General features: G+C 43.3%; 1 protein-coding gene across 1 annotated transcript in view; it reads left to right on the top strand.

Moving 5' to 3' along the window:
• Positions 1-10,502: 10,502 nt before the first annotated feature.
• The window catches only part of LOC129854557 (uveal autoantigen with coiled-coil domains and ankyrin repeats protein-like), an 83,953-nt gene continuing 78,370 nt past the window's right edge, over positions 10,503-16,085 (top strand). Inside the window, exon 1 of the mRNA XM_055921766.1 lies at positions 10,503-10,721. Coding sequence (XP_055777741.1) covers positions 10,674-10,721 — 48 coding nt within the window. The 5' untranslated portion in view covers positions 10,503-10,673. The remainder of the gene's footprint in view (positions 10,722-16,085) is intronic.

The raw sequence follows: 16,085 nt of genomic DNA, 5'->3' as shown, positions 1-16,085 counted from the left end.
CAGCCTGGTCTGAGGACACCCTGGTCTGAGGACACCCGGGTCTGAGAACAGCCTGGTCTGAGGATACCCTGGTCTGAGGATACCCTGGTCTGAGAACAGCCTGGTTTGAGAACACCCTGGTCTGAGAACAGCCTGGTCTAAAGACAATCTGGTCTGATGACGCTTTTCCCACGTCAGGAAGAAGAATGAAGTGTGTGCAAACATTGACATCCATGTTTGGTTTTGATCTGGAGGGGGTGGTAGCATCTAACAGTTGGATTTTATTATGACTGGCAGCTCCTCCTACCCAACACTCTGGATGTCTGAACAGTCGATCAAAGTAGGCAGTGAATTGTAATGTAATTAAGGTCAACTATGTCATTGAATAATGTCTTGTACTATTATAATTTTTATTTTATTTATTTAACTCGGCAAGTCAGTTAAGAACAAATTCTTGTTTACAATGACGGCCTACACCGGCCAAACCTGGAAGACGCTGGGTCAATTGTGCGCCGCCCTATGGGACTCCCATTCACCGCCGGTTGTGATTCATCCTGGAATCGAACCAAGGTCTGTGGTGACGCCTCTAGCATAGAGATGCAGTGCCTTAGACCGCTGTGCCACTTGGGATCCCATATTGGTGACAAAATATAAAGGAAAATGTATTCCAAATAAAAACATGTCCCAAAGAAGGACTGGGCAAACGTGAATTAGAAAATACAAAAACCAATCAGCAACTCCAGGTTTTATTATAAAAAAGTTACTGAGAATAAAGCATTTAATGATTGCACCTCATTATACTGTTATACAAAACTAACCTGGCTACAACTGTTTTTTTCCCCTGCTGACAGAGGGGCTCAACCATCTCTTCCCTGGTGTACATGATCTCTGACAGAGGGGCTCAACCATCTCTTCCCTGGCGTACATGATCTCTGACAGAGGGGCTCAACCATCTCTTCCCTGGTGTACATGATCTCTGACAGAGGGGCTCAACCATCTCTTCCCTGGCGTACATGATCTCTGACAGAGGGGCTCAACCATCTCTTCCCTGGTGTACATGATCTCTGACAGAGGGGCTCAACCATCTCTTCCCTGGTGTACATGATCTCTGACAGAGGGGCTCAACCATCTCTTCCCTGGCGTACATGATCTCTGACAGAGGGGCTCAACCATCTCTTCCCTGGTGTACATGATCTCTGACAGAGGGGCTCAACCATCTCTTCCCTCGCATACATGATCTCTGACAGAGGGGCTCAACCATCTCTTCCCTGGTGTACATGATCTCTGACAGAGGGGCTCAACCATCTCTTCCCTGGCGTACATGATCTCTGACAGAGGGGCTCAACCATCATTTTCCCTGGCGTACATGATGTCTTTGAAGACAGTGAAGAGGGTCTGCCTGTCTCTTAGGTCTACTCCACTCTCCTTGCTCCACAGCCACCTCCACACTGCCTGGAGTAAGTGAAAGGTGCAGAGGCTAAGTTTGGCCCCTGGAAATGCCCTCCCTAATGCTCCCCTCTCTGTCTTGCAGCCATCTGTAATGATGAGGCAAGGACCAGCCTGACTTCTCCCTGCAAAGGCCTCCTCCCTCAGTATGTCCTTAGACAGTTTAAGGCCCTCAAAGATTGTGGCCTCATCGTCAGACGGAGTCAGGATGACCCCAAGGGGGAGACCGCCAGCACAGCTGTGGCTAAGGGGAAGAAAAACAGCAGTTTTCTCTGTCTGTGTTCCCAGAGGAATCAGTGAAGCAGAGCTCCCCACTGTGTCTGGTCTGATGGACACGCTTCATCAGCGGGGGGAGCAGATATCCACCAGAAGGGTTCCTTCAGAAGATTTCTCAACCTTGGCGTATATCTCGCCGCACCTACGATTACACTCCTCACCCTGGGGCTGAGAGCACTCCTCACCCTGGGGCTGAGAGCACTCCTCACCCTGGGGCTGAGAGCACTCCTCACCCTGGGGCTGAGAGCACTCCTCGCCCTGGGGCTGAGAGCACTCCTCAACCTGGGGCTGAGAGCACTCCTCACCCTGGGGCTGAGAGCACTCCTCAACCTGGGGCTGAGAGCACTCCTCAACCTGGGGCTGAGAGCACTCCTCACCCTGGGGCTGAGAGCACTCCTCAACCTGGGGCTGAGAGCACTCCTCAACCTGGGGCTGAGAGCACTCCTCAACCTAGGGCAGAGAGCACTCCTCAACCTGTCTCTCTAGGGCAGAGAGCACTCTTCAACCTGGGGCTGAGAGCACTCCTCAACCTGGGGCTGAGAGCACTCCTCACCCTGGGGCTGAGAGCACTCCTCACCCTGGGGCTGAGAGGACTCCTCAACCTGGGGCTGAGAGCACTCCTCAACCTGTCTCTCTAGGGCTGAGAGCACTCCTCAACCTGGGGCTGAGAGCACTCCTCAACCTGGGGCTGAGAGCACTCCTCAACCTGCGGCTGAGAGCACTCCTCAACCTGCCTCTCTAGGGCTGAGAGCACTCCTCAACCTGCCTCTCTAGGGCTGAGAGCACTCCTCAACCTGCCTCTCTGGGGCTGAGAGCACTCCTCAACCTGCCTCTCTAGGGCTGAGAGCACTCCTCAACCTGCCTCTCTAGGGCTGAGAGCACTCCTCAACCTGCCTCTCTAGGGCTGAGAGCACTCCTCAACCTGCCCCTCTAGGGCTGAGAGCACTCCTCAACCTGCCCCTCTAGGGCTGAGAGCACTCCTCAACCTGCCTCTCTAGGGCTGAGAGCACTCCTCAACCTGCCTATCTGGGGCTGAGAACACTCCTCAACCTGTCCTGAATTCTAAAAATATCACCAAGTTTCTTAGGCACTTTGTTAAATCATATGAATTTACCTATAGCCGAACTGGAGGTCTGGACAGAGGGATCTGTTTGCAGAGGTGAAGATGTAGTCCTCTCTGTACTCTATCTGCAGGTCGTTCTTCGGGACCGTCAGTGCACATGAGGGGGGAGTGCCAGATGTCAAAGAGTTGGGTCAGTGTCTCTATGGCTTTGGCCCCCACATCCCTGTGCCTGAGGGCGTCTGCCACAAACAATATTCTGGAAGATGAGGGTGTTTTTGCTCCTGGGACCAACCAGCCACACACAAAACTGTGTCAAAATGAGTGGATTGGATTAACTGGATTAACAAACAGGCTTATTAGACAGAATCTCTGACCCACCTGCTCAATCTTCCGGTCTTGTCGGCACATGTCATCAGGGTACAGGTCATCTTTGCCTTGCAGATGTTCTTGGACAGTCTTCTGTCATTGGCTGTTTGGGATTTGACAGCCACATTGTGTTGACACCTATAATGAGCCTGAACAAAATAGATGGAGTTTATTCTTCTCATGTCTATAAAACAGCAAAACTATTTACAGGGATAGTGTAGGAGACAATATATACCAAGAGACTAAACAAACAAACAAATCCTGAGAGAGAGAGAGAGAGAGTCACTGGGTGTGGCCCCAACAGTGTTGCTGATTTGGCCTTACCTTAAAAAGCACACGCTGTCCTTTACTTGGTTTTGTGACAGCGACCCTTCAAGTGACTCCTGACTTTTGTGTCTTCTTTAGCCACTCGTTAAACTGACTTACTCCTTCGATGGCCATTCAAAAGGATACCTCCAAAGCACAGTGGTCCATTTGTGTGAGCCTCTCCTCGTAGGAATAGACATGGTACTCGTACCCAGGAGGTAACCAACTCTTTGAATTTAAAAATAAATGTTGTCAACAGTTATATTAATTGACATAACTACAGTGGTGGAAAAAGTACTCAATTGTCATACTTGAGTAAAAGTAAAGATACCTTAATAGAAAATGACTCAAGTAAAAGTGAAAGTCACCCAGTAAAATACTACTTCAGTAAAAGTATACTTTAGTGTCAAAAGTAAATGGAATTGCTAAAATGTACTTAAGCATCAAAAGTAAAAATATAAACCATTTCAAATTCCTTATATTAAGCAAACCAGACGGCACAATTACATTTTTTATTGACAGATAGCCAGGGGCACACTCCAACACTCAGACATCATTTACAAATAAAGAATTTGTGTTTAGTGAGTCCGCCAGATCAGAGGCAGTCGAGATGACCAGGGATGTTCTCTTGATAAGTGTAACGGGTGACGCTCTCCTCATCCTCGGATGAGGTGAGGAGAGAAGGATCGGTAGACCAATGCGCAGCGAGGTGTGATGACATAATGAATTTATTGAACAAAACGAACACTGACACGAACTATACTTTAGAAATGATACAAAATAACAAACGGACAACGTAGACGAAACCTGAACATGGAACTTACATAACGACAGGAAGAACACACGAGCAGGAAACAGACTACATCAAAACGAAATACAACCGAAACAATCCCGTGTGGTGCGCAGACACAAACACAGGAGACAATCACCCACAAACAAACAGTGAGAATGCCCTACCTAAATATGACTCTTGATTAGAGGAAAATGCAAACCACCTGCCTCTAATCAAGAGCCATACCAGGTAACCCAAAACCAACATAGAAACAGATAACATAGACTGCCCACCCAAAACACATGCCCTGACCATAAACACATAAAAACAACATAAAACAGGTCAGGACTGTTACAATAAGTGTGAATTGGAGTACTTCTGGGTGTCGGGGAAAATGTATGGAGTAAAAACGACAATCTTTTCTTTAGGAATGTAGTGAAGTAAAAGTAAAAGTTGTCAAAAATATAAATAGTATATACCCAAAAAGAACTTAAGTAATAATTTAAAGTATTTTTACCTAAGTACTTTACACCACTGCATAACTACATAGGTCACAAAAAAAATGTATGAGCATACCAGCTAACAACTAGTTTTTTAATCATGAAGCATTGACGAGGCGTTTGTTAGCAACAGTAACTGGAACTTTTTGAAGGCATCCAATCACCACTCTCATGCTGTTGACCAATGACTCGGACTTATGCTATTGGAATACGCCCCTAAGATAAACGGGGCGTGGTTTCGGCTAACCTCATTTAAGTCAGACATTTACTTATGAATAACTGCATTAGCACATGTGAGCAAGCTTAAATTGCTATAATTTGTGAAGCAGTATATATTGGCGTCATAAAGGGTTAGAATATTTAATTATGTGTAAAAAAAACGATGAGAGTTTAAGTTTAAAAAGCTAGACCCAGCCTGATCAGAGGATATAATGAGCTCAATTAATAAAAACTCAAAATGACATGACGGTTATCTTACTCTTCAGACTAGGAGGCAGAATTTCTGGAAGAATATTAAAGTTTTAGACTAAACCCCCCCCCCAAAAATGAAATATGTTGAAGACACTCAGTGACTAGCACAACATATTTGCCTGGCTACCCACAATCCTTTCTCTGGCCAAATGCTACACCACGTCAATCAATCAATCAATCAATCAAGTTTATTTTATATAGCCCTTCGTACATCAGCTAATATCTCGAAGTGCTGTACAGAAACCCAGCCTAAAACCCCAAACAGCTAGTAATGCAGGTGTAGAAGCACGTCCATGGACATTAGTTTCTTCTCTGCACCCTTCACCGAACGTGAACACATTCGGGCCCGTCTGAGACAGAATTAGAACACTCCTGGGTAAAGCAGCGGTTTAAAAATTTGTCCTTGGCTTTGATATTCTGACTGGTTAGAGACGATCCAATCGCTGATTACTTTCTTTTGTTTAACGCCCTTCCTGCCCTCGTCACCACAAACTACTTCAATGATAGCAGTCTCAGATCAAATATAAACGCAACATGCAACAATTTCAAAGTTCATAGAAGGAAATCAGTCAATTGAAATACATTCATTAGGCCCTAATCTATGGTTTTCACATGACTGGGAATACAGATATGCATCTGTTGGATACTTAGGGGCGTGGATCAGAAAACCAGACAGTATCATATATGACCATCATTTACTTCATGCAGCGTGATACATCTCCTTCACATCGAGTTGATCAGGCTGTTGATTGTGGAATGTTGTCCCGCTCCTTTTCAATGGCCTTGCGACGTTTTGGATATTGGCGAGAACTGGAACACGCTGGTGTACACGTCGATCCAGAGCATCCCAAACATGCTCAATGCATGACATGTCAGGTGAGTATGCAGGCCATGGAAGAACTGGGACATTTTGAGCTTCCAGGAATTGTGTACAGATCCTTGCGACATGGGGCTGTGGATTATCATGCTGAAACATGAGGTGATGGAAGCGGATGACTGGCACGACAATGGGCCTCAGGATCTCATCACGGTATCTCTGTGCATTCAAATTGCCATCGATAAAATGCAATTGTGTTTGTTTCTATAGCTTATGCCTGCCCATATCATAACCCCAGTGCCACCGCGGGGCATTCTGTTCACAACGTTGACATCAGAAAACCACTCGCCCACATGATAAAAGAGTTTATAAGGTTTAAATATAAATGATTAAATAATTCTACCCGGAAAGTTAATCATTAGGGATTGGAGGTTATGTAGCATGGATAAGGAGTAATTAAAAATATTAAACATACGTCCAACTAGGTTAGACTGGGAGAGAGAGAAATGTGTGTCTGCTTAAGAAAACACCTAGAAACAATTAAAATATGGTTGAACCGACCCGGAACTCTGGGAATGTACGATAGGACAGGGAACACCCCTCCAGGTTTCCTCTATCTGGGGGGGACTTGAACTGTCAGCTGGGAAACTGTGGTGAGAATTGTAGAGAAGAAGATAGCGCTCCTAATGTTAGTGTGTATGTGTGTGCATAGGTTAGAAGTATGTTATAAAAGGAACATCTTTGTATATGAACGGTAGAGCTCTCGTGAATAAAACTGGGTTTGACTAATTGTGAACTGGGAATTCTGTCTGTTTCATTTAAACCAGAACTGTACACACTCTGGGTTGCAGACCGATTAGGATAATTTAAATGTATGTAAATTGATCACAAAATTCTTTATCACCACACGACGCCTGTCATCTGCCCAGCACAGTAGAAATCGGGATTCATCCGTGAAGAGCACACTTCTCCCGAGTGCCAGTGGCCATCGAAGGTGAGCATTTGTCCACTGAAGTCTGGTACAACGCCAAACTGCAGTCAAGCCAAGACCCTGGTGAGAACGACGAGCATGCATAATTGATTCCCTGAGACGGTTTCTGACAGTTTGTGTAGAACTTCTTTGGTTGTGCAAAACCACAGTTTCATCAACTGTCCAGGTGGCTGATCTCAGACAATCCTGCAGGTGAAGAAGCCGTATGTGGAGGTCCTGGGCAGGCATGGTTACACATGGTCTGCGGTTGTGAGGCTGGTTCGACGCACTGCCAAATTCTCTACAATGACTTTGGAGGTGGTTTATGGTAGAGAAATGAACATTCAATTGTCAGGCAACAGCTCTGGTGGACATTTCTGCAGTCAGCATTCCAATTGCTTGCTCCCTAAAAACTTGAGACATCGGTGGCATTGTGTTGTGTGACAAATCTTCACATTTTGGAGTGGCTTTTTATTGTCCCCAGCACAAGGTGCACCTGTGTAATGATCATGCTGTTTAACCAGTTTCTTAATATGCCACACCTGTCAGGTGGATGGATTATCTTGGCAAAGGAGAAATGCTGACTAACAGGGATGCAAACAAATTTGTGCACAACATTTGAGAGAAATAAGCTTTTTGAGCATATGGAAAATTTCTGGGATCTTTTATTTCAGCTCATGAAACTTGGGACCAACACTTTACATGTTGCATTTATAATTTTGTTCAGTGTAGGTTGAGTAGTCAGGCTAACAAAATGTACCTTTGTAGAAGCAGTGGCTTATATATCCAGTCTTGGCTGTACAGTGTGCCATGGACATAATGTTGTTGTGTGCGAACAGGAACCTATGCCCATAAATGGTCAGCTCTGCTATTGACAATCAGCGATGTCTGTTGACCTTGTATAACATCTTGACAATACAAAGGCTCTTTAGAGGAAGATGAGTTTTCTCTGGCTTCAATCACACAGGTGCAGGACACAGCGTTGCCAGTAAATGCAGTACTACGGGGAATCCATGGCAACGCTGTTGCTATGGAGACTTTGAGAGCTATAGTAAAAAGAAAAAAACATCCTGTCGACATACCACAGGTTGGTGGCACCTTAATTGGGGAAGACGGGCTCGTGGTAATGGCTGGAGTTCAATAAGTGGAATGATGTCAAATACATCAAAGCCATGTGTTTGATGTCATTCCATTCGCTCTGTTCCAGCCATTATAATGAGCCGTCCTCCCCTCGGCAGCCTCCAATGCAACATACTGTACATACACTCTGAGCCGACCTGTAGAATTTCACGTGAATGAAAGACATTATATAGAGCCTTTATATAAGACAGAAGTGTGCCCTTTATGTTCAGTGTATTGACGTGTCGGAGCAAGACATTCTTTGGGAGGTATTTCAAGGTAGGAGGTGGGAGCTGGGACTTTAAAAGTTGTATTTATTATTCCAACAAAAAAGATGAATCTCACTATGAAAAGTATTCATAAACTATGCACTTTTTCTTGTTTCCATGAAACACGTAAGTATTTCCTCTTCTTGAGCAAAAAGTAAACAAGCAAGTGTGCTGATGCCTACAGTTTCAATTACAGCGCAGATTTTAATTATGTTATGTCTTATGTTGTTATCAATAACCAATCAATTATTTTAAATTGTGAAAATAATTGCCCAGAAGGGGGCAATCTTTCTCTTTTTAGACTTGGTTGAGTTGAGCCGTCCCACAGAAAATAACTGTCTGCTTAATTGATTCCACATTGACAGCGTACATTACTAGGCAACATTCCAATATATTTTATTAGAACAATTTTGATGAGACTGTGTTTAGTATTGTACCTCCTCCTGCCCAACCAGTTCAGTTTTCAAATCTACAACTGTTGAGTAAATTCCTCTCCTAACATACATTAACCCTGAAAATATGCATTAGTCTATTCACACTGAGTATACCAAATGTTAGAAAGACGTTCCTAATATCGTGTTGCACCTCTTTGGCCCTCAGAATTTGTCAGGGCATGGACTCTGCAAGGTGTCGAAAGCGTTCCATGGGGATGTTGACTCCAATGCTTCCCACAGTTGTGTCAAGTTGGCAAGATGGCCTTTGGATGGTGAACCATTTTTGATACACGGGAAACTGTGAAAAACCCAGCAGCGTTGCAGTTCTTGACGGACTCAAACTGGTGGACCTGGCACCTACTACCATACCCTGTTCAAAGACACCTAAATATTTTGTCTTGCTCATTCACCCTCTGAATGGCACACGCACACCAATACATGTGTTAATTGTCTCAAGGCTTAAGAATCCTTCTTTAACCCGTCTCCTCCCCTTCATCTACACTGATTCAAGTGGATTTAACAAGTCACATCAATAAGGGATCATAGATTTCACCTGGTCAGCCTATGTCATGGAAGAGCAGGTGTTCCTAATGTTTTGTACACTCAGTGTATAATGTGTATAAACCATGAGCACTCAAACCCCGGTCCAGCGACTGTCAAGTCAACACCGTAACAAACAAATTAGAGGTTGGAAACCCTTGACGATGTCGCTAGGTGTTGGGTTAAGGTTGCTACATCACCCCCTTCCTCCGGGAGAGAGAAAATGTCCCCACGCTTCTCTGCACTAAGTCCTTCACATGTACACACCTATTCCATGGCCTCATTGGTGCCATCCCACTTATGACACCAATGCATCAAATCCGGGGGGTAGACTTAAACCCTGGTCCAGCGAATGTCAAGCCAACACCTTAAACGTTACGCCCAGAGGTCCGAACCTCTTGACCAGGTTGCTAGGTGTTGGCTTAAGGTCTGTACAATATTAAGTACAAAAAAGGAAAAGGGGGATACCTCGTCAGTTGCACAACTGAATGCATTATATTATTTATAGTAAATGTATAAATGAGCTCATAGTTTCTCATGGTGTCTAATGCAGTTCCATGAGCACAACACTTGTTTGGTATGAATTCAGTCATGCATTCGGTCATGCATTCGGTCATGTATTCAGTCATGTATTCAGTCATGTACTCAGTCATGTATTCAGTCATGTATTAAGTAATGTATTCAGTCATGTATTAAGTAATGTATTCAATCATGTATTAAGTAATGTATTCAATCATGTATTCAGTCATGAATTCAGTCATGTATTAAGTAATGTTTAAAAACAGAGCCCCTAGTCATCATTTTGTAATTTTCATATTTGTAACATTCCAGTATTACAAAAAAATAAGTAGACCTAGGAATGTCTTCAGGAATTAATATGTGAGTGGGATATATGAGCTCTAGTGTGGATCATAAATCTAATAATCTATTTATGAATAGCTGTAGGCAAGCCAGGTTCGGAAAAGGCAAAGCTAGGCCTGCACGTCCCGCCATTTCCCTCTTTCAGCCAGGTAAACCTGACGTCACATCAGCACAGAAACGTAGGTTGTCCAGTGGGTTTTCCCATCAACTCCAAAAGTACGGCTGCCCTAGCTAACAAGGAAGTCCCTCCTTCAGTTACGACTTATTGGTTACAACCCAACGGGTACGGGACACATTGTATTCTCATTGGTTTATTTGGTTGTCAATTTAGCAGCTCTAGTTGGTTTGAGTCAGGTGAAAGTCGTACGGTACTCAGCGGAGAAAAAGTTGTTTCGTTTAGAAATGAAACGTTTGTCAACATCTTAAATTATAAATGTTGAATAATAAGATTTACAACTTCAACATCACCAGGTAAACAGCAGCAATGAAGAGTCTCAAGTACCGACTGAAAAAGCATGAAGTTACGCTCACAGTAAGTTGAATCAGAACTTTTTGTGAATTACACTTTCATTTTTAGTAAAGTACAGTGTAGCCTGCTATATCGGATTCAACTGATATCGCTCAAATGATATCAGCCAAGTTTTCCTGTTACAAAGTTTCCAGCTTCCCAAACAAAAGCCTAACAACCCATGCTAATCAGGGTTTGGCTACATCAAGCCCGTTTGTCAAAATCATGTTGTTAATCATTGTCTTATTGACAAATTCTTAAAACAAAAGTTGCCAATTGAAGCATGTTCGTTTATCCAACTGTTCGTGGGCAGGGGAGTGGGGATTTGAGAAAGGATGTTGGAACATACACCCACGACACAAGCGCCCAATAGCGCCAAATGTTCTCCCTATGGAGGGCATGGTGTCGTGTGTAAATCTGTGCAACAAAGTTAGCATTGTTTAGAATCTATCAGTCGGCACTTCAGAGCCATTGCGCCTCAGCAATATCGATCAATGTCCTCTCGAACCGCATTTATTGTTTTATTGCGTCATTGGCTTGTAGGCGCCTGTTATAGACAAGGCAAGTTGAGACAACTGCAAGATGCAGATGGCACCGACTGTACAGAGTGCGAGAACCTTTCATAGGCAACATTACAATATCTGTCAGGGGACTGTCGTGCCTTTACGTGTTCTAGGGTGACACAATTCCACACGGATGTTATGTCATATCTGCCTATGCGTGCACTCTAAAAGACACTCTAAAATGTATGTATTATTTATATATATATATATATATATATATATATATATATATATATATATACACACACACAAACATGTGTTAAATACTGTATGTGCTTTATAGTAGCCTAATGTTGACTATACCAATAATATTTAGTAGTTGTACAGGTTAGGCCAGTAGGCCCACTACTTATTTGTGGAAGTGGCTGTATGTTACGTTAATATTTAGTTGTTTTACAGGTTAGGCCAGTAGGCCCACTATTTATTTTGTGGAAGTGGCTGTATGTTACGTTAATATTTAGTTGTTTTACAGGTTAGGCCAGTAGGCCCACTATTTATTTGTGGAAGTGGCTGTATGTTACGTTAAGGGCATGAGGGAAGTATTCCTTAGGCTATACCTGCTTTATCCTATACAGCCTGCAGGGTAGTACAGTAGTATTATGATTCTACTCCGTTCAGGAAGAGTTGTGTGGATATTTGGCAGCGACAGCCCCTTCTCCCCACAGTAGGCTAATTAACATGAGAAAGGCACAAAGCCAAGAGCTGTTTATTGTCCAAGTTTGTGGCACAGTCCCTAGAAAAGGAATTCAGGAATTCCATTCAATTTAAATCACAGTGGACCTGTCTCACATGTTTGCAGAGACGGGAAACACGGAGGTCATGGTGATGAGCTGCAGGCCAACGTTTAGCCTAGTAAAAAACCAGAATAATGAACGTAACTTGAGAAAAGCATTAATTTCCCCTGTGGGAGATGGAACTGCACACTGATTTAAAAGGCAGCAGGTGGTCATGTCTAGAAAACAGGATTCCTGCTATTCTTATTTTGAAACCTCCAGACCTGTAACAGACACTATTGGATATCAAGAACCTCCAGACCTGTAACAGACACTATTGGATATAAAGAACCTCCAGACCTGTAACAGACACTATTGGATATAAAGAACCTCCAGACCTGTAACAGACACTATTGGATATCAAGAACCTCCAGACCTGTAACAGACACTATTGGATATGAAGAATCTCCAGACCTGTAACAGACACTATTGGATATAAAGAACCTCCAGACCTGGAACAGACACTATTGGATATAAAGAACCTCCAGACCCGTAACAGACACTATTGGATATAAAGAACCTCCAGACCCGTAACAGACACTATTGGATATAAAGAACCTCCAGACCTGTAACAGACACTATTGGATATAAAGAACCTCCAGACCTGTAACAGACACTATTGGATATAAAGAACCTTCAGACCGGTTACAGACACTATTGGATATAAAGAACCTCCAGACCTGTAACAGACACTATTGGATATAAAGAACCTCCAGACCTGTAACAGACACTATTGGATATAAAGAACCTCCAGACCTGTAACAGACACTATTGGATATAAAGAACCTCCAGACCTGTAACAGACACTATTGAATATAAAGAACCTCCAGGCCTGTAACAGACACTATTGGATATAAAGAACCTCCAGACCTGTAACAGACACTATTGGATATAAAGAACCTCCAGACCTGTAACAGACACTATTGGATATAAAGAACCTCCAGACCTGTAACAGACACTATTGGATATAAAGAACCTCCAGACCCGTAACAGACACTATTGGATATAAAGAACCTCCAGACCCGTAACAGACACTATTGGATATAAAGAATCTCCAGACCTGTAACAGACACTATTGGATATAAAGAACCTCCAGACCTGTAACAGACACTATTGGATATAAAGAACCTTTAAATAGCGCAGACGGCCACCCATCGTTTCTAGAAAACACGATTGCCATTTGACTGATCACTGTGTTGGCCATGTTGCATACCGTTGTGCTTGCAGGGCTGAAGGGACCTAGAATTGCGATGGGGGGGTAGCAGTACGTTGCAGGATGAACCAGTGCAAATGCCTGGAGTTACAAAATGTGCCCCAAGAAATTGTCTGTAAAGTGAGAAGTATTTACACATTGCAGATCACCATTGTCTGTCCAATTCCAAGGCCCTAGGCCCCACTTCTAGACCCTGCATGTTGACCTGAGCTTCCTGAATGATTCAGTTGATATCATAGTTACCCTTAATCAATCCTTTTAGACCTACACACGTTCATGGGGGCTGGAGGTCGATTTGGAATTGATTGATATTTGTGATGTCTTACAGAAAAGATACCAAAATATTATTGGTTGCGATCTTTCATACCAACATATAGTTGGTTGCGATCTTTCATACCAAAAGAAAATTGGTTCTGAACTCTATGCTTGTAAGAATGCATTTATTTCACTGTAAAGTTGTATTCGGCGCACGTGACAAATAAACTTTGATTTGTCTGTGTGAAACATGAGGTGATACTGCCTGTAACCTAAAAAATGGACCAGCATGTTCCTACTGAACTGACAGCATTAGTCTTGTGAGCCAGCTTCTCCATGGGTGTAACAGGGAACTCTCTTCCCACACCCTCATCATATTACACTGTTATTATGAGAACTACAGTGGTTGTAACTGACTACAGAACACAAAAAGAAGCCCACCCTACAGTCCAGCAGAGTCTACACACTTATATACCGTTGTGTTTGTAATGGCTGCTTACTCCAAAACCCAGGAGGAGGATTGTGCTGAAACAGTGAAATGTATCAAGTGGTCCAACAGCTGTGTGAGAGTGAGTCAGCATGAGGCCTTTTGGAAAGGGAACAATAGCTGAATCTAATCCAGACCACGGCCACTTGTGGAAATCTTCCACTAAGTTTTGCAATGTATTTTTCTGCACATTCCTTTGTTTTTTCTGTCTTCCGAATAAGATCCTGGGGATTAGTTTCAGGTCTGTAGGGCAAAGGTAGCCAATAGTCGTAAGGTCTTTTTTACACTCCATTTGACAGAACTGATCTTGTATTTAGAGAGACTGCTCCTGAGTGCTGAGCTATACTTTCTGTTGAGGCTGCCAGACTTATTTGACCCTTATCCAACGCAACCTACAGAAAGCTACTTACTGTCAACGATCTGTACTCAAATACCCCCCCCCTCCCCTTTTCTACACTGCTGCTACTAGCTGTTTATTATCTATGCGTAGTCACTTTACAAATGACCTCAACTAACCTGTACCCCTGCACATTATCTCGGTACCTGTACCCCATATTATGTCATTTTCTTGTTACTTTTGGATTATTATTATAAAATGTTTTAATTTTATTTAGTAAATATTTTCTTAACTCTATTTCTTGAACTGCGTTGTTGGTTAAGTGCTTGTAAGTAAGCATTTCACGGTACACCTTTTGTATTCAGAGCATGTGACAATTTTTTCCCATAGTTCTGCCAATGAGAATACTGTACCAGATCTGGGTGTATGTTTAGATTATTCTAATATATATTTTTAACCTTTTATTTAACTAGGCAAGTCATTTAAGAACAAATTCTTATTTACAATGACGGCCTACACCGGCCAAACCCGAACGACGCTGGGCCAATTGTGTGCCGCCCTATGGGCCTCACAATCATGGCCGGTTGTGATACAGCCTGGAATCGAACCAGCGTGTCTGTGGTGACGCCTCTAGCACTGAGATGCTGTGCCTTAGACCGTTGTGCCACTCGGGAGCCATCCATATCCACATCCCACACCTTGCCCTTTGAGTTTGAGGTAGTAAGCTGTTTCTCTTCAGGCTCAGAAAGCATTTGAAATGACTTTTTTTTTTTACTTAACATTTTAGCCTCTGGTAAAGTTTGACACTTTTTCTTTTTAGAAAGTTTTGACAGTCCATCCCTCCGAGGCCTTTTAGCAACATTGTTTCTCTTGAATGAGAACAAGTTTGTTTGCTTGTTTCGATTCACTCGTATTGATTTGGGCTTTGTGAATGTTTTGGTGGCTGATTCTTTTCCACTGGGTTTGTGTCAAATCTCATCAACGCATGCAGATGTGGAGCCCTGGCATATTAGTTTGTCCACAGCTCTTCACAAATCACAGAGATGAACTGTGACAGGTCTGAGGTTATGAAAGTTTGCCAGACAGCTGTTGGTGTTCTGTTCTTTCGGTTGAGTGAGGTGATAGACAGGCCAGTGTTTGTGTTGACAAATGACTAAATGGAGGGTGCGTTCAATACCACACCTTAGACATGCTGGCGTTTAATCATTAGGAGCAGGTCTAAAACTATCTTTTCCACTGAACCCACAAGTAAGCTTCAATGTCAAATTGCACGCAAAATCTTCCCCCTGCTGCGCTAAATTGGCAGGGGTATAGGGGGGGGGGGGGGTAACAGTGTAACAGAAGGAAGAACAGTATTGGCTCTGGAACAGCGTGTGTACACACTAGGACAACAGGCCTGCTCTGCTCAGAGAAGATAGGAGAGGAGCAGACGGGCCAAGAACAGAGAGGAGAAAATACACAATAAAATCAAGATAACTCATCCAAAGGACTTTGACTTCTCAAACACAGCAGAAAGCTAACACAATATGATGCCCTGTCACCTTATTAACTCAGCAACTTACTTAGATAACTTGCTAGTTATCTCCTTCAGTTGCACTTCTCCACTAGGATGAGAACTCAGAAACAGGCATTCTATCAACAGGCTCTGACTGATGTGTAGCTACTTCTCACCAGTACCTTTTTCCGTGTAGTCAGCCTACTTTTCTCCAGTACTTTTTTCCGTTTAGCCAGCCTACTTTTCTCCAGTACTTTTTTCCGTG

This window comes from Salvelinus fontinalis, chromosome 4, assembly GCF_029448725.1.
Source record: "Salvelinus fontinalis isolate EN_2023a chromosome 4, ASM2944872v1, whole genome shotgun sequence".
Classification (NCBI taxonomy): domain Eukaryota; kingdom Metazoa; phylum Chordata; class Actinopteri; order Salmoniformes; family Salmonidae; genus Salvelinus; species Salvelinus fontinalis.
The sequence above is the reverse complement of the archived record's forward strand: the minus strand, read 5'-3'. Positions and strand labels throughout refer to the sequence as shown.